Source organism: Chiloscyllium punctatum, chromosome 44, assembly GCF_047496795.1.
Source record: "Chiloscyllium punctatum isolate Juve2018m chromosome 44, sChiPun1.3, whole genome shotgun sequence".
NCBI lineage: Eukaryota > Metazoa > Chordata > Chondrichthyes > Orectolobiformes > Hemiscylliidae > Chiloscyllium > Chiloscyllium punctatum.
The window spans coordinates 19,328,558-19,351,230 of NC_092782.1; the positions used below are offsets into that span (position 1 = coordinate 19,328,558).

General features: G+C 41.0%; 1 protein-coding gene across 1 annotated transcript in view; it reads left to right on the forward strand.

Annotated features, from left to right (window-relative positions):
* Nucleotides 1-22,673, forward strand: part of cfap54 (cilia and flagella associated 54) — a 450,427-nt gene that overhangs the window by 256,386 nt on the left and 171,368 nt on the right. The window contains exons 45-48 of the mRNA XM_072562407.1: nucleotides 1,039-1,105; nucleotides 3,813-4,013; nucleotides 9,354-9,440; nucleotides 9,741-9,860. Of these exons, the coding sequence (XP_072418508.1) occupies nucleotides 1,039-1,105; nucleotides 3,813-4,013; nucleotides 9,354-9,440; nucleotides 9,741-9,860 (475 nt within the window). The remainder of the gene's footprint in view (nucleotides 1-1,038; nucleotides 1,106-3,812; nucleotides 4,014-9,353; nucleotides 9,441-9,740; nucleotides 9,861-22,673) is intronic.

The window sequence follows — 22,673 nt, forward strand, 5'->3', positions numbered from 1 at the left end:
TCCAGCACCACCCTCTTCAACCCTGATACCAAGGAGGCCATGTACTGTCTGAGTGTAGTAGATATGGCCCGGAAACCCCTGTCTGTCTGACTAATGGATGCCCTTTCAATACTGATGTTTCCCTCGATACTCCCCCCTCATTTGCAGGTAAGCTGCACGTAATGCCTTCAGCTGTACCTCTTCCAGTAATCAATGGCCTCAGCATTACCTAAAATGGAAACACAATTTAGGAGTGGGTCCTCAGGGAATTCCTGAACTCTCTGCCTGATTCTCTTGGACTGCCTGGTGGTCACCTTTATGGCTCCATGCTCCTAGCCTGCATGTGGTCACTCCTCTGAATGTGCTGTCCTCATGGGTTTCAGTCTCACCAAAGAGGGAACATTTAGTTTCTATTAATAAATAAATTAATAGAGATCATAAAAGTACAATGAAAAACTCATCAAAGCCTTTCATGAAATGAAATCTGATGCACTCACCTGATTTGGCTGACACTGTGACTCCTGACTCTGCAAAGTGATGAACTCTTAACTGCCTCCTTTATTGTACTCAGTGATGACTTATTATGTCTTCTTGGCAATTAAAAATGGATCATAAGTGCTAGTGTTATAAGTGATGCCCAAATTGAATTAGTGAAGTATGATAATTTTGTTTCATGCATTTTAGTACAGTATGTTATCAGCCGCTAGATTAAGAAGATTAATTCCTTATGCCTTATTGAATGGGCAGATTCATCTGGGAAATCTCAGCTATCAAATTATTTCACCCATATCATCTCATTTACGTAGCTTGAAGTTAACAGCACATAATTAAGTCGACAATTTTGTTCTTGTTGGTTGCATGTTCCTCGTTTTGTTTTGTATGTTTTCTGTATTGTCTGCACAATGACAAATTGGTTGAATTAATTTAAAAGTTATAACCCAGTGAATTTACCTATAATATAATCTTTTCAACTACCCTTGAGCATCTCTTCTATTCTAGCTTTTCTCTCTCTAATTAATATGGACAAATGTTTAATTAATGTGCTCTGCTTTAATTTAGGTTTATTACATCATCCAACTTCGGCTTCAGACTTGATTGTTGCATCTTGTCATCATTTTTCTTTAAGGTATAAATATACTGATGACCCCACTAGAACACATCTGTTTGCTACCTATTTGATATTTACATGGTATTTACATTACTTTGGTATTTACATTTAAACTACTGCCATCCCTCTCCTCAAATAATCCGCCTTAAGCCTGTTTGTCTTTGCAGATTCCCTTTATAAGTTATTGTTTGTGTTGTTAGACAATTATCACCAGTTAGGCAAGGGAATCATTGATTATCAGGAGTAGATTGTGGAGTTCAAAACACAATCACAACAGCCATGATCTTATTTACTGGCCTATTCCTGCTCCTATTTCATATGTTTGTTATTCTATAAGCATGAGACATGTGATGGTGGATTATATAGAAGACACAATTCAGCTACAACACAGGTGAGCAGCTCTGTCTTTTGAGCTCTTCATCTGATTGTTGAAAACCATGCTGATCATTTGTCTCCATCAAAGGCATATGTCAGGCTGTGTCTTCTCCTGAATTCTTTGAAAACAGAGTATCTATCACAGAATTATTAAAGCACAGAAGGAGGACATTCAGCCCCTTGGTGTCTCCATCAGCTTTCTGAATTAGCACCCCACTTAGTGCAATTCTCCTGTCTTCTCATTGTAATATTATTCCTTTCAGGTAACAATCAAATTCCCTTTGAATGCCTTGGTAGAACCCAAACTTAGGCGGCGCATTCCACACCCTTACACTTGCTACCTGAAAAAGTTATTCATCGCGCCACTTTTACTTATTCTAAAATTACTTTAAACCTGTGCCCTTTTGTTCTTGATCTTTTCACAAATGGGAACATGTGCTTCATATTGACTTTATCCAGATCTCTCATGATTTTGATTGCTTAAATCAGATCTCCCGTCAGCCTTCTCTTCAAAACGAATAGTCCCAATTTCTCCAACCTATCTTCATAACAAACATTTTTTGTCCTTGGAATTATTCATGTAAAACCCCTCTGTGCCGTCTCTAATGCCTTCACATCCTTTCTGAAATGCCATGCTCAAAGCGCCATGCAGTATTCCAGCTGAAGCTAAACAAGTGTCTTATTTACATTGAACATCATCGTGTTGCTTTTTTACTCTATGCCTCTATTAGTGAAGCCTAGGTTACCCATGGCTGGTTTATCCCTCTCTTAGAATCTTTCCTTCTCACAGACAGCTGCAACACAAAAGACCGAGGAGTACTTGTACATGAAACACAGAAAGCTAGCTCACAGGTGCGATAGGTAATCAGGAGTGCTGATGGAATGTTGCAGATCAGGTAAATGGGGAGTATTCCATCACAATCATGGCCTTTAGCCTTGTGATATTGAGCCACTGAGGAGTCAGAAAGCCAACCACTGATTGCAGAGTACCCTGACTGAAATCTCGTCCAAGTGACATTTATGTTGAATTGAATTTCCAGTTAGTGGTGACCCTAGGTTATTGATGGTGTGAATCTGATGGGGAGGTGGTCAGATTGCCTCAAAGATGGTCACTTTTTAGCTATTAATAAGGTGTGCAATGTTACTTCTTAGTTGCCATCCCAAATCGAGATGCTACGCATCTCTTGTGGCAGAAAAGACTTCATCATCTAAGGAATTGAACAAATTAAACTGGATACTGTGCAATGATCAGTGAACTCCTTATCATAGACTCATAGAGATGTACAACATGGAAACAGACCCTCTGGTCCAACTTGTCCATGTCAACCAGATATTCTAACCCACTCTAGTCCCATTTGCCAGCATTTGGCCCATATCCCTCTAAACTCTTCCTATACATGTACCCATCCAGATGCCTTTTAACTGTTGTAATTATACCAGCCTCTAACAGTTCCTCTGGCAGTTCACTCTAGTAACACCCCCTGTATGGAAAAGTTGCCCCTCCAGTCCCTTTTAAATCTTTCCCTTCTCACCATGCCCTTTGGTGTAGACTCCCCTACCCTGGGAAAACGACCTTCTCTATTCACCCCATCCATACCTCTCCTGATTGTGGGTGTAGTAATTGATGTCTAGATATCACATTCATCTTCCCTTCTGCTAGGTATGACTCCAGTCAATAGATGGTTTTCTTTTGATTTGCATCAACTTCATTTCAAGATTTCTTGATGACAACTTCAGTCAAAAGATGCCTTGATGGCAAGTCTAATCACTCTCACCTTGTTTTTGGAATTCAAAGATATTATCCTCATTTGGGTTAAACCTGTAATAATCTTGGAATGATTGAACCCAAATAAAGCTATCAGTGATCACTTTTTAGCTGAGCAGTACAGTGTTGACACTGTTGACAATTCCTTCCAACGTGTTGATTGAAATGAGTCTGATAGGGTGGAAATTATTTTAGTTGGACTTGACCCCTTTTTGCACTCACCAAATAAAACGTGGAACATGTGTTCTCTTTTTAAACTTCATTGACATGAAGATGTGCAGTAAAGTTATCCAATAATTGCAGGTCTGCAGCAACACATGTCCTTGGTCCAGGAGGTCTTGTGTGAGACAGACTGGTGATTTTAACTTCTGTACCCTGAATTCCCAGTGCAATACATCCATTTCCTGCACCTCATTTAATCTTATGGCTTATTTGAGTGAGATTGCAGATTAGTATCACTCCGTAGATAATTCTATGATATTGTTTGAAAAATATAAACAATAAGAACCATATGAAGTAACAAACTAAAAAGTGAGTATAATATTTGCATTTTTACTCCCCCACCCCTCAACCCCACCACTTTAGGGTCTGTTCAGGACCACATTTCCACATCCGAGGTCTGATCGTGAGTATGCATCCTATGAGATAGGATTTGACTGTGATGTTGTTGAACTCATTCCTGGGATTGACCTTTTTTCAGACCGATTTCGAGCTGATGTACGCTCAGTGGTCGGAAGCCTAGACTTCCTTCTCCATGAGCTATATAGTGCTCAGCAAAACCTGAAGGTAGGAAAATCTTCAACTACAAATGTATTTTATGTTGTAATCAAAGGACACATACTTTGGTCATAATTATGGGTCCCTGCTGAGGGCATATGACAGGACAGGCTTAAAACCTGGTGCCATTTAGTGCAATGGTTTCCTGAACTTGTTCATCGTGTACTTTTTTGTTCTCCTCTGTGTTTGCAGCATTTCCAGATATGAAGTCCAGATGTTAAACAATTAAACAACAATAAACAATTAAACAAACCACTTTAACTGATTGGCCAAAGCATCTGAAAATTACTGAGATAGGATGCAATAATTATAAATCTGAGATAATAAGATTGCTATACCAATTTTTTTCTTAGACTTCAATTTCTGTTGTATTGTTAAGATTAAATTCATTGCCATATAAAACAAATTTGAAGCATACTTTCTGGGGAAATAAAGAACATTATGACTGAAACTTTTTTTATTCAGCAAAAAATACAAAATTTTGATTTCTAAAGAAATGTAAGAATGGTTCATTCATAGTTTAGTAAGAAGCTGAACAACAGTTTAGAATGTTTTTAAAAAAAGGCTCATAACATTGTAATGCAAGATGGCTCGGGGATTAGGAATATTTAAGTAAAAGATGGAGAACTTCAAATAGCCAGAAGAATCAAAACCAATTGTAAAGACTTTTACAAATTTAGAGAGATGAATTAACTAAGGATTGATTCCTTAGAGACAAAGCTGAGAAATGGACATCAGGATTGAGAAAAGGTCAAAGGTATTGAACGAATTATTTGGAGGTGCCGGTATTGGACTGGGGTGTACAAAGTTAAAAATCACACAACACCACGTTATAGTCCAACAGGTTTATTTGGAGGCACAAGCTTTCAGGGCACTGCTCTTTCATCAGGTGGTTGTGGATTACTAGATCGTAAGACAGAATTTATAGCAACCATTTACAATGTGATGCAATGGAATTATATATTGAAAAAGACCAGGATTGTTTGTTAAGTCTCTCATCTTTTAGAATGACCATGTTGGTTTCAATTCTTTCATATGTAAATCCCAGAACATTTTTTTAAAAGTTACATTTTCAAGTGAGCTTTAACAATAGGTGCCATGTCATCTCAGATAATGCATTGAGAGTGTGAGGTGCCCTGTGTGAGGCTGTCTGTGTCCCAATGTTCACATTGATGCTCTTTCTAAAAAAGGGATTAACAGAAACTGAAATGGATTCATGTAGTTTTTGAGCAAATAAAATATAATTTTGCAAGTACAAATTTACCCCACAAACTTATTTATCTGTATGTGTGTATGTGTGCGTGCGCGCGCATGCCATGGGGGCTTTATGATGTCTGTGACAGACTGTGTGTAAGTGTTGAGGGGTATATGTCTGTTAGAGAGTACATGCGTAGGTGTGCACGTGTGAACATATGAGAGAGGGTGTCTGTGTGTGTGTCTGTGTCTGTGTGTAGTGCAATGTGACATCCCACTTGAAAACATCCTCACGGGTACTGAACTTGGCTATCAGCCTCTGCTAGGTCACTTTGCGTCGTTGCCTGTCCTGACGTCTGCCTTGGAGGATGGTCACCCGAAGGTCTGAGGTCAAATGTCCTGGACCGCTGAAGTGTTCCCCAACTGGGAGGGAACACTCCTGGCTGTTGATTGTTGTGCGGTGTCCATTCATCCGTTATCATAGCCTCTGCTCGGTCTCGCCAATGTACCATGCCTCACGGCATCCTTGCCTGCAGCATATGAGATAGACAATGTTGGCCGAGTCATCTGAGTTCCTGCCGTGTACATGATGGGAGGTGTCCCCATATGTAATGGTGATATCTGTGTTGACACGCCTTGCAGCCTCTGCCGTGACAGGGTTGTATGGTGTTGTCCTGAAAGCCGAGCAGTTTGCAGAAACAATGATCTGTTTGTGATTTGATAGTGGTTTAAAGGTGAGGAATGGAGGCACGTGGAAGGACTTGGTGAGGTGCTCATCCTCATTGAGAATGTGTTGTAGACTGCAAAGAACATGGCGTAGTTTTTCGGCTGCTGGGATGTAATGGACAACCCTGTTGATTGCAGCTCATGTCTGTTTCCTGAGGAGGTCGTTACGGTTTCTTGCTGTACACAACCACCTGATGGAGGATCAGCGCTCCGAAAGCTAGTGCTTCCAAATAAACCTGTTGGACTATAACCTGATGTTGTGTGATTTTTTAACTTAGTGTCGAACAAATATTTTGTCTTTCTTCACAGTAGAAGTCAAATTAATACCAAGACAGAAAAATAATTAGAAAAACCTGAGGGACTAAAGATGACAAATTCTCAGTGTCTGATGGACTGCAGAATTCTAAAAGAGAGTGCAGAGAATGTAGATTTTCCAAAATTTTCTTGATTCTGGAATGGTTGCAGCATATTGAAGTTAGCAAATATAACATCATTATTCAAAACAGGAGGGGGAGAAAAAAATTGAATGATAGGTCTGTGGTCCTGACATCAGTCATTCTTCAAATTCTGCAATTTGGTATTAAGAAAGTTTTAACAATACATTTAGAAAATCTTAGTATGATCAAACAAGCTTAACATGGCTTTAGGAAAGGGAAATTGTGTTTGCCAAATTTCTCTAGAGTTTTTGGGGGATTTAACAAGTGAGTACATAAAGAGAAACATAAATTAGATAAAGTTAGTGGGAATCCATTGGTGAAGTCATGCCCAGTACAATTGGTTCTGCAATAACACGTGTTTCTTCAATGCAAATTGGCTATAATGCGATTGAAGAATTTAGACTATTATTGGTAAAATCTCGTTACCTGTATTACTTATACTTCGATTCTGGTCCAATTGGGTTATAAGGTGCTGCGATTACACAATTTTCTTTTCACGCAGAATCGCATTGTTATGTGTTATGTGGTACACAGACTACAGAAAAAAAAAGTTCTAGTTGTTGGAGGCCAATAATTTTGGCAAGTGACTAAGTGAATGGGCTATCTATGGCAGATGGAAAATATTGTGAATAATCTACCTGCTTTGATACAGGAAACCAGAAAGGCAGAATTATTTTTAAATGATAGACTGGGAAGTCCTTTTCAAAGTGTCAGGAAAGGTTAGCATGCAGGTGCAGCAAACAATTAGGAAAGCAAATGGTATGTAGGCTTTATTGCAAGGAGCTTTTGAGTATATCATAATGCTCTTATGATTTATGTTCTGGATCTAATCATGGAACAAGCTACTTTGAATAAAAAGCGGCATTATTTAATGAGCTGGGGGTTAGACAGATTCTTGATCTGCAATGAAGTCAAGATGAAGTATCAGTTATAGAGTCATAGAGATGTACAGCATGGAAACAGACCCTTCGGTCCAACCCGTCCATGTCAAACAGATATCCCAACCCAATCTAGTCCCACCTGCCAGCACCCGGCCCATATCCCTCCAAACCCTTCCTATTCATATATCCATCCAAATGCCTCTTAAATGTTGCAATTGTACCAGCCTCCACCACATCCTCTGGCAGCTCATTCCATACACGTACCACCCTCTGCATGAAAAAGTTGCCCCTTAGGTCTCTTTCTCTTTCCCCTCTCACCCTAAACCTATGCCCTCTAGTTCTGGACTCCCCGACCCCAGGGAAAAGACTTTGCCTACTTATCCTATCCGTGCCCCTCATAATTTTGTAAACCTCTATAAGGTCACCCCTCAGCCTCTGACGCTCCAGGGAAAACAGCCCCAGCCTGTTCAGCCTCTCCCTGTAGCTCAGATCCTCCAACCCTGGCAACATCCTTGTAAATCTTTTCTGAACCCTTTCAAGTTTCACAACATCTTTACGATAGGAAGGAGACCAGAATTGCACGTAATATTCCAACAGTGGCCTAACCAATGTCCTGTACAGCTGCAACATGACCTCCCAACTCCTGTCCTCAATACTCTGACCAATAAAGGAAAGCATACCAAACGCCTTCTTCACTATCCTATCTACCTGTGATTCCACTTTCAAGGAGCTATGAACCTGCACTCCAAGGTCTCTTTGTTCAGCAACACTCCCTAGGACCTTACCATTAAGTGTATACGTCCTGATAAGATTTGCTTTCCCAAAATGCAGCTCCTCGCATTTATCTGAATTAAACTCCATCTGCCACTCCTCAGCCCATTGGCCCAATGCAGAACTTTACAAAAGAAACTCTTTTTGTGTGCTCTTTTTGGAGCATTTTCAAAAATGAATTTTCCATCAGTGTAAACAATATCTTCCTTTAATTTTAGGGCATAACTAGAGTTTAGGCAGTTATTATAATGGATGACTGAGCAACCTCAAGGGGCATAATAGCCTACTTATGTTCCCATTTCTTATCTTGTTTTGTCATCATTGGTTGTTTTTCAACTCCAGGATGTTTGTCTACTCAGGTTCTAAAGTTTTTGTTGTGGATCTTTATGTGGCTGAACTAGCTGATGTACGACCCACAGATCTCTGAGCACATGAAGCAGGGTATCCAACAAGACCATGGGATCTGGAGTATAGGGTCTGCTTCCTTTTCTTTTCTCTCTTCCACAGCTCTGCCTCATTATTACTTACTTTATAGACTTGTTGACTGAATAGAAAAACTTATGTAGTCATCAATTGAAAAAAGACTTAGACTCTATCAGATGGAAGTCCACTGATTCATTCTGACTGTGTTCCAGTGGCATTTTTTTCCAATAGTATTTTTGTGTTTTCACAGCAAAGTTATTTTGTTGATTGACATTTTTGCAAAACAGATTCTTTCACAGAAGACAATAATTCTTGTGCTGTGATGTATTTCAATAGACTAAATAACCTGTGATTAATTTGTACAGCAATTGTGGCTAGCTAGCTTAGCCATACTGTTGGGGGAGTTGGGAGAGTTGACCACTAATGTGGTGCTCCAGGGAAGGAGGGTATAAATCAAATTTAAATTACAGTATATGCTTGTATATAGGTCGAATTTTGAAGATGGTTCTTTTTAAGCTGACATTCTTTCTTAATCTCTGAAACTGTCAGCATTGTGTGTCCTTATCAGTTGCTTAAGGTATAATATTTTAAAGACTCCATTTCATCTAAGTAAAATTTACCTTGCTTTCAATAATTGGACTCAATAGGCCTAAAGCTGAGTAGCTTACCTACACCTGCTTGTCTTTTCTATTGTTGACAGTAGGTTAGGGGTGGGCAAGAAGGTGGTGAGTTTACCATCTGACATTTTTGTGTTTGCTGCCCCCAAAATTACACCCGAGTGGTGATGGGGTTAAAATACAGCCCAGTGGGTTGAACTGCTCAGCAAACTACCTTTCATGGCACTTTGTCTTGTATTATACAGAGCTTACATCTTTAAGAAGCTTGTTTTAATTATGTATCTTTATTTCACATGGTAGGTTCTGCCTTTATTCACACTCTACCAGTACTTTGTCAGTGTAATCTGTCGTGACGTATATAGGAGTGTTTGGGGACGAATACTGAAGGTAACGAAATTATTGGGTTTTGTGTTTTTTGGATGATTTTCTTCAAAATGTATTTTTTAATGCTTGGTCAATGAGTTGCTTATTTAGAGATTTTAAAATCAGAACCTGATAGGACTTTGAGGTCTTTGTATTCCTGTATTGCATTAGTGATGATTGATCCTTCATTTGAATCTGCAATCATTTTAGGATTGGAAAATATACATTAATTTCTCTTTCCCAAACATTGTGACTTAGAAATTGTTTAGATTTGGCTGTAAAATAAGTTACTGATATTTACTTTTTTTTAACAAATGTAAACAGGTCAGGGTTTTAGCAGATTTGGGCCTCTTTGCAGAAGCTTTTGATGAACACACTTTCTTGCTTAATGGTAAAAAGCTTCCACATGCACTTCTAGAAGGTTTCAGATCTCGAGAGACCAAGGTACGTAACAGTTTTCATTTCAGTCTTTCATAACATGTTTAGATTATTTCTCATTATTAATGATACATTAATAACATGTACATTCCAATCTCCCCTTCTTTCATGATGTAGCTGACATAGGAGTATGTTCTCCTATTAGGTAAAACATGATGCAAAACTAAATTAACCAAAAAGGGTAAATTCATGACAAACACTGACAATATTTGTAAATTTACTGAAAAATGGATCCCACTCACAAATATATATATTTCCTTCAAGAGCTGAGCAAACAGATAACCATTTTATGAGTTTGTTAACTGTTTAGAATGAGTGAAGTGGAGTTAATGGAGAGAAACCATTGTAGTTTTCTCATGCAAGGATTAATTCGAAAAGAGTTTCATCCTGACCTGGTTGAACTCCGAGTATTTTTTTGAGGAGAGGTCAAATGATGTCTCTGTCTCTGCAGAGTACCATCAGACGGGATGTAGGAGAATCATCGCACTACTCTGGTATCATCTATGTTATGGCTCCCTAGGTTGGATTTCTAAAACAAGTTGAGTCTGGATCGCATCTGGGCAGTAGCACAAATTGGTTTTGTTGGCCTCTGGCCTCTGCTGGTTTCCTACCATGGCTCTGACCCCAAACTAAGTTTAAAGCTTGCAGCTCAGGGTCATCAAGTGATGGGCAGTCAACTGGGGCTATTCAGAATAAAATAGAGAGCTTTTTAAGACCTTTTAAGGCTGATTACACTCAACTTGTTACTAAATGTGAGCATTTTTGTGGTAGTGTCCCTAGATCTGGGCAGAGAGTCTGGTTTCAAGTCCCATCTGCTCCGGAGGCGTATCATAACACGTCTGAGCTAAGAGATTAATGCTATTTATCAGGAGATGTCTTTTAGAGGCAGAATTTCTGAGAGGCACAACACAACAGGCAATTTTCAAAAAGATGACTTAGGTGGGGACTGTGTGATGACTTCTTTACAAACAGCTTTCGGTTTAGTAATGCTTTTCATATTTACTTGTGTTGCTTATCTAATTGCTTAAAGATTTTACTTCCTAAAGGAACCTATACATTTAATTCCGTCTTTTAACAACACTCGCAAAGTCTTTGTCATTTTTGTCACAAATAAGCTGTTTAAAATTTTATGTAAGTTTCATATGGTCTTGCTGCTTTGGTATCTGTTTACACTGTCCTATTCCTAAGTTTTCCCATTTTACTGAGCTAAGACAAATTCCTAAGCAAGGTAAATGTTAGTTCTTGATCATGGTTATATTTTAGCAAGTAGTGGTCTTATTGGTAACCCAGTAATCCTGCACAAGGTTTGTCATTCCTCAGGCTATTCCCATAAACATCCTCAGGTGAAATCTGAGCCTCTAACTGCAATGTTTCCATTCTTCTTAAACATCCTAACTGCACTGCAAGACTAGGGAGTGTCTAAGTAATGCTGAAGAGGGAAGAAATAGACGACAGTTAGTTGTGGACAAACTTTAAGTGAAATCTCCCACCTTAGTTGCTGGAGCATAGAACATACAGCGCAGAACAGGCCCTTCAGCCCTCAATGTTGCGCCAACCTGTGAACTATTCTCAGCTCGTCCCCCTACACTATCCCAAAATCATCCATGTGTTTATCTAAGGATTGTTTAAATCTCCCTAATGTGGCTGAGTTGACTACGTTAGCAGTTAGGGCATTCCACGCCCTTACCACTCTCTGCATAAAGAACCTGCCTCTAACATCTGTCTTAAATCTATTACCCCTCAATTTGTAGTTATGCCTCCTTATACACACTGACGTCATCATCCTAGAAAAAGACTTTCACTGTCTACCCTACCTAATCCCCTGATCATCTTGTATGTCTCTACCAAATCCCCTCTAAGCCTTCTTCTTGCCAATGAGAACAGGTTCAAGTCTCTCAGCCTTTCCTCATATTGGGAAGATTGGGAAGGCTACAAAAACAAACAGAGGATAACAAAGAGAGTAATAAGAAAGGAGAGGATCAAATATGAAGGTAGGCTAGCTAGTAATATTAGAAACGATAGTAAAAGTTTCTTTCAATACATAAGAAACAAATGACAGACAAAAATAGACATTGGGCCACTTCAAACTGATGCTGGAAGCCTAGTGATGGGAGATAAGGAAATAGCAGGAGAACTTAGCAAATACTTTGCGTCAGTTTTCACAGTGGAAGACAGGAGTAATATCCCAACAATTAAAGGGAGTCAGGAGGCTGAGTTGAGTATGGTTGTCATTACAAAAGAGATAGTGCTAGAAAAGCTAAAAAAGTCTTAAAATTGATAAATCTCCTGGCCCCGATGGGATACATCCTAGAGTTCTGAGAGAGGTGGCTGAGGAAATAGCGGAGGCATTGGTTGAGATCTTTCAAGAGTCACTGGAGTCATGGAAAGTCCCGGATGATTGGAAGATCGCGGTTGTAACCCCATTGTTCAAGAAAGGATCAAGACAAAAGATGGAAAATTATAGGCCAACTAGCCTAACCTCGGTTGTTGGTAAAATTCTAGAATCCATCATTAAGGATGAGGTTTCTAAATTCTTGGAAGAGCAGAGTCTGATTAGAACAAGTCAACATGGATTTACTAAGGGGAGGTCATGCCTGACAAACCTGTTGGTATTCTTTGAAGAGGTGACAAGTAGGTTAGACCAGGGAAATCCAGTGGATGTGGTCTATCTAGACTTCCAAAAGGCCTTTGATAAGGTGCCACACGGGAGGCTGCTAAGCAAGGTGAGGGCCCCTGGTGTTTGAGGTGAGCTACTGGGATGGATTGAGGATTGGCTGTCTGACAGAAGGCAGAGAGTTGGGATAAAAGGTTCTTTTTCAGAATGGCAGCTGGTGATGAGCGGTGTCCCGCAGGGTTCAGTGTTGGGGCCACAGCTGTTCGCATTATATATTAATGATCTGGATGAGGGAACCGGGGGCATTCTAGCGAAGTTTGCCGATGATACGAAGATAGGTGGACAGGCAGGTAGTACTGAGGAAGTGGGGAGGCTGCAGAAGGACCTAGACAGTTTGGGAGAGTGGTCCAGGAAATGGCTGATGGAATTCAATGTGAACAAATGCGAGGTCTTGCACTTTGGCAAAAAGAATAAAAGCACAGACTACTTTCTAAACGGTGAGAAAATTCGTAAAGCCAAAGTACAAAGGGATCTGGGAGTGCTAGTCGAGGATTCTCTAAAGGTCAACATGCAGGTTGAGTCTGTGATTAAGAAAGCGAATGCAATGTTGTCACATATCTCAAGAGGGTTGGAATATGAAAACACCGTTGTGCTACTGAGACTTTATAAAGCTCTAGTTAGGCCCCATTTGGAGTACTGTGTCCAGTTTTGGTCACCACACCTCAGGAAGGACATACTGGCACTGGAACGTGTCCAGCGGAGATTCACACGGATGATCCCTGGAATGGTAGGTCTAACATATGAGGAACGGCTGAGGATCCTGGGATTGTATTCATTGGAGTTTAGAAGATTAAGGGGAGACTTAATAAAGACGTACAAGATAATACATGGCTTGGAAAGGATGGATGCTAGGAAATTGTTTCCGTTAGGTGAGGAGACTAGGACCCGTAGACACAGCCTTAGAATTACAGGGGGTAAGTTCAGAACAGAAATGCGGAGACATTTCTTCAGCCAGAGAGTGGTGTGCCTGTGGAATTCATTGCCGCAGAATGCAGTGGAGGCCGGGACGCTAAATGTCTTCAAGGCAGAGATTGATAGATTCTTGTTGTCTCGGGGAATTAAGGGCTACGGGGAGAATGCGGGTAAGTGGAGTTGAAGTGCCCAGCAGCCATGATTGAATGGCGGAGTGGACTCGATGGGCCGAATGGCCTTACTTCCACTCCTGTGTCTTATGGTCTTATAAAACCTTCCCTCCAGACCAGGCAACATCCTGGTAAATCTCCTCTGCACCTTTTCCAGTGCTTCCACATCTTTCCTGAAATATGGGGACCAGAACGGAACACAATATTCCAAGTGTGGCCGCACCAGCGTTTTGTATAGTTGTAGCAGGATATTGCAGCTCCGGAACCCGATCCCCCTACGAATGAAACCTAACACACCATATGCCTTCTTAACAGCACTATCCACCTGAGTGGCAACTTTCAGGGATCTATTTACATGGACTTCAAGATCCCTCTGCACATCCACACTACCAAGAATCTTTCCATCGACCCAGTACTCTGCCTTCCTGTTATTCTTCCCAAAGTGCATCACCTCACATTTAGCTGCATTAAACTCCATTTGCCACCTCTCAGCCCAAGTCACCCTGCAACCCGTAACATTTTCCATGTCTGCAAGTTTATTAATCCATCCACCTATGCCAGTGTCTAAGTCATTAAAACATCAGTGGTCCTAAAACAGACCAACCACCACTTGCTGTCTTCTTTCAGGAAGGCAGTTTCTAATACACACTGCTAAATTATCCTCAATCCCATTCCTCTGCATTTTCTCCAAAAGACTACCATGTGGAACCTTATCAAAGGCTTTACTGAAATCCATGTATACCACATCAACTGCCCTACCCTCATCTACATGCTTGGTCACCTTCTCAAAAAACTGCCCTTGAAACCATGTTGACTATCTGAAATCAACTTGTTGCTTGCTAGATGATTTTAAATCTTATCTCTTATAATCCTTTGCAAAACCTTTCCAACAACGGAAGTAAGGCTCACTGGTCTATAATTACCTGGGTTATCTACTGCCCTTCTTGAACAAGGGCACAACATTTGCAATCCTCCAGTCCTCTGGTACCAAACCTGTAACATTTTTAGGTTTGGAAACCTGACTTGTTTTTTGGTTGTTCTATACTTGAACATTCTACTTCTGGATTTTTTGACCACTAAAATTGCAAACATTGCCAAAGGGAAAATTTTGATGAAAAGTGTTTAAGAAGAACTCACCAATAATGTGATTGTTGGGCCTCAACCCTGGCATGCTACTCTTCTCACTTGGCACCTTATTAACCTGACACTACTTCCTTAGATTGCTGTTCAGTCTTTCATCTTTTAGATGTCACTGGAAGAGATTGAAGTTCTTAGCCGAGAGCTCAATTTCTGCCTCACCACCAAAATGGGCCCATTGGTCTTGTGGCAGACACAGAGGAATTCATCGGACAATTGAGACTCCATGAATTCTTCCAAGATGTCAGCAGCAAACCCAACGAGACAATTGATGAAACGGAACAGGCAGAGGAGATCTGTAGTGGAGCGACCAAAGAAGGAGTCAATTTGGCCCCCTCCTGATGGCTGCTGCCCTTGGCTTGACATGTGTGCTCAAACAGTCAGGAAATGTGTAAATGCCAGATTCATCAGCTGCACTCACAAGGTAGAGCAAAACATCACTCTGTCATAATGCAATGCCATCCATGTTCACAAATTCAATCGCAACATTGTCATAAAACGAGCAGATAAAGGAGGAGCCATTGTTGTTCAGAATAGAACGGACTATTGCAAGGAAGTGTACTGACAACTGAACAACCAGGAACACTACAGGTACCTACTGACTGATCTGACCAAAGAACACACCCATGAACTAAAGAGATTAATCAAAACTTTTGATCCTGTCCTTCAGAGTTCCCTATGGACTCTCATCCCATTTACTTCTCATGTAGGGGACTTCAACTGCCTTCTGAAGATACACAAAGCCAACACACCTGGACATCCCATCATGTCAGGCAATGGAACCCTGTGTGAGAACCTCTCTGGCTATGTCGAGGGCATCTTGAAACCCATTGTACAGGGGATCTCCAACTTCTGTCACGATACTACAGATTTCTTACAGAAACTCAGCATCCAGTCGAACCAGGAACATTCCTCGTTGCAATGAATGTTTCAGCACTCTACACCAGCATCCCCCACAATGCGGCAACAACTTCAATACTCAACACCAACAACTGCCAATCCCCGAGCACCATTCTACAACTCATTCGCTTCATCTTCAACCACAACATCTTCACCTTTGACAACCGGTTCTTCATCCAGACACATGGAACAGCCATGGAGACCAAATTTGCACTCCAGTATGCCAACAATTTCATGCACAAGTTCGAACAAGACCTCTTTGCTGTACAGGATCTCCAACCAGCACTATACGCCAGATATAGTGATGACATTTTCTTCCACTGGACCATGGTGAGGAGTCACTGAAACAACTACACAGTGATATCAACAAGTTTCATTCACCATCAGACTTACCATGGGCTACTCTTTAGTAACTGTCTCATTCTTCACAATGCTGCACTTCTGTATATTAAAACAGCCATCCCCTAGGGACAATTTTATGCATACACAGGATCTACTGAGATGAGGTGGAATGTGACAGACACCTAAAGGTGCTGTAGGATGTCCTCATAAAAACAGGATACGATGCTCAACACATCGATCGCCAGTTCTGATTTGTCACAGTGAGAAGCTGTAATGACCTCCTCAGGAGACAGACACAGGATGCGACCGATAGGGTACCCTTCATTGTTCAGTACTTCCTGGGAGCAGAGAAACTTTGCCATGTTCTTCGCAGCCTACTACACATTATCGATGAGGATAAGCACCTTGCCAAGACCTTCCCTACCCACCCCACTTCTTGCCTTTAAACAACCATCAAACCTTAAACAGACCATTGTTTGCAGCAAACTGCCCAGCCTTCAGGACAACATCAACCAAAACACCGTACAACCCTGTCATGGCAACCAGTGCAAGATGTGTCAGAGTGTGAACGTGGATACTGCCATTACATGTAGGGACACTACCCACCATGTATGCAGCAGGTACTCTTATTACTCTGCCAACGTTGTCTAGCTGGTATGCTGCAGGCAAGTATGCCCCAAGGCATGGTCCATTAGCGAGGCCAAGCAGACGCTACAACAGTGGATGAAGGGACACCGCATAACAATCGCCAGACAGGGATGTTCCCTCCCAGTCAGGAACAACTTCAGTGGTCAGGGACATTCAGCCTTGGATCTTCCGGTCAACATACTCCAAGGTGGACTTCAGGATACGCAACAAAGCAAAGTTACTGAGCACAGGCTGATAGCCAAGTTCAGTACCCATGAGGATGGCCTCAACCAGGACCTTGGGTTCATGTCACACTACAGGTGAACCCACTACACTACACACTCTCACATACACACTCGCATACACAAGCACATATACACACACACACACCCTTATGTACTCACAGACTCACGCAGATCCTCTCTCATACCCATGCTGTCGCTCAGTCAGACACACACACACACACATTCCCTCACTCTCCCTCAACTACATGTGTGTGCACACATAGGAAGGTTTATGGGGTGAATTTGCATTTGCAGAATTGTATTTGCCGATATATTCTATTCTGTTCAAAATGCACACAGGCTGTAGGGAGTCAATATTTTTTATCATCCATGTGACATTTTATAAGTTTCAACTTTGGAAATAAAACAATTCTGACCCAAGGTTTGAGTACATACAGATTCTAACCTTTAATGCACTTTTTTTTAATGAAGCCTTAAGTTGTTTTAGGAATGTGACTTGAAAGAATTTGCATATTTATGAGTCAAAACCTGCAACTCATTCTAAAAGATGAAAGACTTAACAGCAATCTAGGTTCGTTCAATATATTGCATCAGTGTATGACATTATGATCTTTTGCTGTAAATTCTGTGTCCTTTGATCTTCCTCCACAGCTAACTGATGAAGAGGCAGTGCTCCGAAAGCTTGTACTTCCAAATAAACCTGTTGGACTATAATCTGGTGCTGTGTGATTTTTAACTTTGTCCACCCCAGTGCAACACTGGCACCTCCACCTCATTAAAATGCACATTCCTATTCTCCCTCCAGCTGGATCAACACTAGATGCTGAAGATTCCCAAAATGAAAGTCTAAGGAGGCACCTTGTGACTCTAGCCCATTACTTGCTCTTACAGACATCGATCTTAGACACTTTGCACCAAGAGAGTCACAGAGATCTACAGCACAGAAAAAAAGGCCCTTCAGTCCAACACATTCATGTCAGTCAAAAACAACCGCTGAACTATTCTAATCCCATTTTCCAGCACTTGATCCATAGCCTTGGCATTGCATGTGCACATATAAATGCTTCTTAAACATTATAAAAGTTTCTGCCTCTACCACCTTTAAAGGCACTGAGTTCCAGATGAACACCACCTCACCCCATAGACTTATATGTGTGTGTGCGTGCATGTGAGGGAGAGTGAGAGAGTGTGTGTGTGTGAGTGTGATGGAGTATATGAGGTGAGAAAGTTTTTTTCTCACATCTCATATAAACCATCTGCTGCTTACCTTAAATCTATGCTCCCTGGTCATTGATCCCTCCATCAATGGGACAAGTTTTACCTTGTCTACCCTATCTATACCTCATATAGTATTATACATCTCAATCATGTTCCCTCTCGATCTCCTCTGCTCCAAGGAAAACAACCCCACTCTGTCCAATCTCTCTTCATTACTGAAACTGTCCAGGGAATATCCTGGGAAATGTCCTCTGCACCCTTTCCAATGCTATCACATCTGTCCTACCACCCCCATCCCATTTATCTCTCCACCCCCGAGGCTCCCAGCCTCATTCCTGATGAAGGGCTTTTGCCTGAAATGTCAATTCTCCTGTTCCTTGGATGCTGCCTGACCTGCTGTGCTTTTCCAACTCGACTCTACTCTCCAGCATCTAGAGTCCTCACTTTCTCTACAATGAGCCCATTTGTGGTTTGTGGTTTGGTCGGGCAACGTGGGTGTCATTTGTGTCTCAGGGCCGAACAGGCTGAGTATGCCCTGCCTAGAGGCAGAATTGGATTACCACTGGAACAACCTTAGGGGTGTAGTCCTGAGTTAATGAAGTATGTTGAAGGATGATTGGACAAAAAAAACTTGCGAGGCCTTGCAGACAGAAACCCTCCATGAAACTTGACGCAATGGCGCTTACCTGATCTATGATAAAATTCAGCTCATAAGTTTTAGTTTAAAGACAGACTGGAGAAACAGAAGTTTTTAACAGAGCAGAGAAAGTTAAGCAGAGATTCAACAAGTGTGTTAAAATGTTAAAGCGATTTTGTTAAGCACCAGGAATTTCCTTGGAATTCCTCAGGTTGATCACATTACTTTGGCAAAGGATTGGTATTTACTTTAAAATTTGTTCTTGGGAAAGGGATATTGTCAGCAGGTGTCTTAAGTTGACATTGTTTAAATAAAATGGGTCAAAAACCGATGGGTGAGCACTGGTTTGGACTGTGAGGCTGCTGTCCTTGACTTTGCTGCTTGTTCCAATTTACAAGGCCCTGGTTTATTCATTTATGACTGCTGCTTTGAGATTTGCACTGGTCATGAAATCTGGAACCAAGTACTCTTTACAGAACCCAAACTAAGTATTTGGCTCAAAGTTATTGTGTAGAATTTACTGTCAGTAATACCCCATAGTGATTCTTATGTTTGAGTCCTTCTAGGATAGGACACAATCGAGAGTTTTATACTTAAGGACATCACCTTTGTTTGTTTCTGTTAATGGAGTACAGTTTTGTTCATGTTCTGTCAACAAGGCACCATTATATTCCTTCATGATGATCAGCTGTTTACATATCCCATTCCCACAACTTACTTGCCTTAGAACAGTTGCACTAGAATACACTATCTATATGATCTCCAACTCTTTAAAAGGATATATTACTTTTCCTATCAACTTGTGTTCTTAAACCTTCAATCTCATTTTCTCCCTCAGCCTCCTTTTCTGCCAGTTAAGATGTTACTCTGTCCTCACTTCCTATTGCTGCTCTCATTTACTTGCTTTCTCTGAGTCTTTCATTGTCCTTGCTTCTTTCTTTCTCTATCCACATTCAACAAATTTTCTGTCTATATTGGTCTTCAGCCTAAGAGCTGTGACAAGATATCTCTCCTGCCATTTGGTCTATTGTGTCCATGCCAAGTAACAGAGATCTGATTACACTAATCCCATTTTCCAGTTTTTGACCAATAACACAGGAGACTGTGGCAATGCAAATGAGCACCTGAATACTGTCTAAATGTTACAAGAGTTTGTGACTCGAACATCTTTTCAGACAGAATTCCAGGCTCCTCCAGGATGTATTCATCTGGGCCATAAGCAGAGGTTAAACCATCCAAACGGACCAATCTGAGGTGTGAACTGGAGGAAATTCACACCTCAGATTGTGAATTTCCTCCAGTTTAGGATATTAAACCACAAGTCGCTGAGTTTATGCTGTGATTCCTTATACAATGGTGGACTCTGTTAAATCTTACATTTAATCACTCATCACAGAGCTTTGATTCATGCACAATTCATATAAAAAGAACTATAAGAGTTATCATAAATAAAATAAATAGAATCCATACAGTGTGGAAACGTGGTATTTGGCCCGACAGGTCCACACTAACCCGTCCCCCTATCCCTGTAAATCCTGCACTTCCCATGGCAAATCAACCTAGCCTGTACATGCCTGAGCACAAAGGACAGTTAAGTATGTCAATCCACCTAACTTGCACATCTTTGGACAGTGTACCTGGTGGAAACCCACACAGACGCAGGAAGAACATGCAAACTCCACACAGATAGTATAGAATCGAACCTAGGTCCTTGGTGCTGTGAGGCAGCAGAGCTAACCACTGAGCCCAGTTGACAACTGAAAATGATCTTTTGGACTGTGAGCAGCAACTTGCTTTTTTGTAAACTGTTATTTGCTTTTGAGACCAGGTCTGAAAATTAATTGCAGGTTGTTTTTATTACAAAGTACTCTATAGATTCCTTAACTCTGGAGAGGCCTTATGCTTGAGCAGATAGCAATTGCTGAATGGTAACTGGGACATGGTGTGGGGCTGGTCAGTATGGCAAGGAGAGACCAGAATTTGAACATAGAACAGTACAGCACATTACAGGCCCTTCGGCCCTCGATGTTGTGCCGATTTTTTATCCTACTGTAAGATCAAACTAACCCTACATTTTTCTATCATCCATGTGCCTATCCAAGAGTCGCTTGAATGTCTCTAATGTATCTGAGTCTGAAACCACTGCTGGCAGTGCATTCCATGCATCCATCATTCTTTGTAAAAAAACCTCCCTCGGACATCTCCCAAACCTTCCTCCAATCCCCTTAAAATTATGCCCCCTCATGATAATCACTTCTGTCCTGGGAAAAAGTCTCTGGCAATCCACTCTATTTATGCCTCTCATCATCTCGTGCACCTCTATCAAGTCACCTCTCATCCTTCTTCGCTCCAATGGGAAAAGCCCTAGCTCCCTCAACCTCTCCCTCAACCATGTCTTCCTGGTAAATCTCCTCTGCACCCTCTCGAAAGCTTCCACATCCGTCCTAAACTTATGCTACCAGAACTGAACACAATATTCTAAGTGTGGTTAGAGCTGTAGCATAACCTCGCGGCTCTTAAACTCAATCCCCCTGCTAATGAAAGCCAACACACCATACACCTTCTTAATAACCCTATTTACTTGGGTGGCATCTTTGAGGGATCTATGGATGTGGACCCTAAGATCTCTCTGTTCCTCCACACTGCCAAGAATCTTGACTTTAACCCTGTAATCTGCATTCAAATTCGACCTTCCAAAATGAATCCCTTCACATTTTTCCAGGTTGAACTCCATCTGCCATATCTCAGCCTAGCTCTGCATCCTGTCAATGTCCCGTTGCAACCTACAACAACCCTCCACACTATTCATAACTCCACCAATATTCATGTCATTGGCAAACCTACTAACTCACCCTTATTCAAGTCATTTATAAAAATTACAGAGAGCGGAGTTCCCAGGACAGATCCCTGTGGAACACCACTGGTCACTGAGCTCCAGGTTGAACTTTTTTTTTGTACTGTTTGAGCCAGGAAGATTGTACCCGCAGAAGCTACCGGACAAAGGTTTGATTGCTCCTTGGTTGTCCTGTCAAGTTCAGAGAATAGAATCTCAGTTATAAGAATTAAATGAACATTCCTCAGAACCTCCTGGAAGATATGTGCATGTATTGATTTCATGAGAAACCAAGGAAGATATAATCCTTTGTGCCAGTGAGGTTACAGATCATGGTCTCTGCTTGTGAACTGGTCATTTATGTTTCTTCTTTATTCCTTATCCCTGAACTGTGTCTGCCTGTTTGTCTGTCTTGTGTGAGTATGGGTGCTAGAGTTTGAGGATTGGGTTGAAATCTTAGACCTTAATTAGATTACCTTGTTGTGTAACTTCATTCTGCTAAATATGCTGTATTATTTGTAAGTTTTTTGTTTGAGCTATAAACCTGATATCTAGTATCAGTTATTCAAAGTCTGGTGCTAGTTATTGAAAATGTCAGGGTAGGAACCATGGGAGTCATTTTGAGGGTCATTGGAAATTTTAATTTTATTTGTGTGGTAAATACAGGGACATGAAGACTGGTTTGATTTGGCTAACTATCTCTGTGTCATCACACTCTTTCACCAAAATATTTAATAAACAGATCACTAAGTGATCAGTAAGATTGAAGAAAACCATCAGAGAAATAAGGTCTAGTTTCCACTGGGAAAGTTATGGGGTTTATGATGGAGGAAAACTTCATCAATGCACCACTTGTAATGAGAGATGATGAACTTAATTTAACTGGTGAAGATCTTCTCAAGATTTTCAGATGTGCTAATATTTCAGTGGCCTGTTGCTAGACCATCCCCATTGCTGGTTTATAAGGATAGGAGAACAAACTGAGCATTATTAGTCTGTTTGAGTGTCAGCTTGACTCAGTTGGGAAGGTTTTATTTCTGTCTCTAAATGTTATGGGAATCTCTTACCAGAAACTAAGCCAACAATCTAGAATTCCGCGCAGTATTAAAGGTGCATTTTCAGAA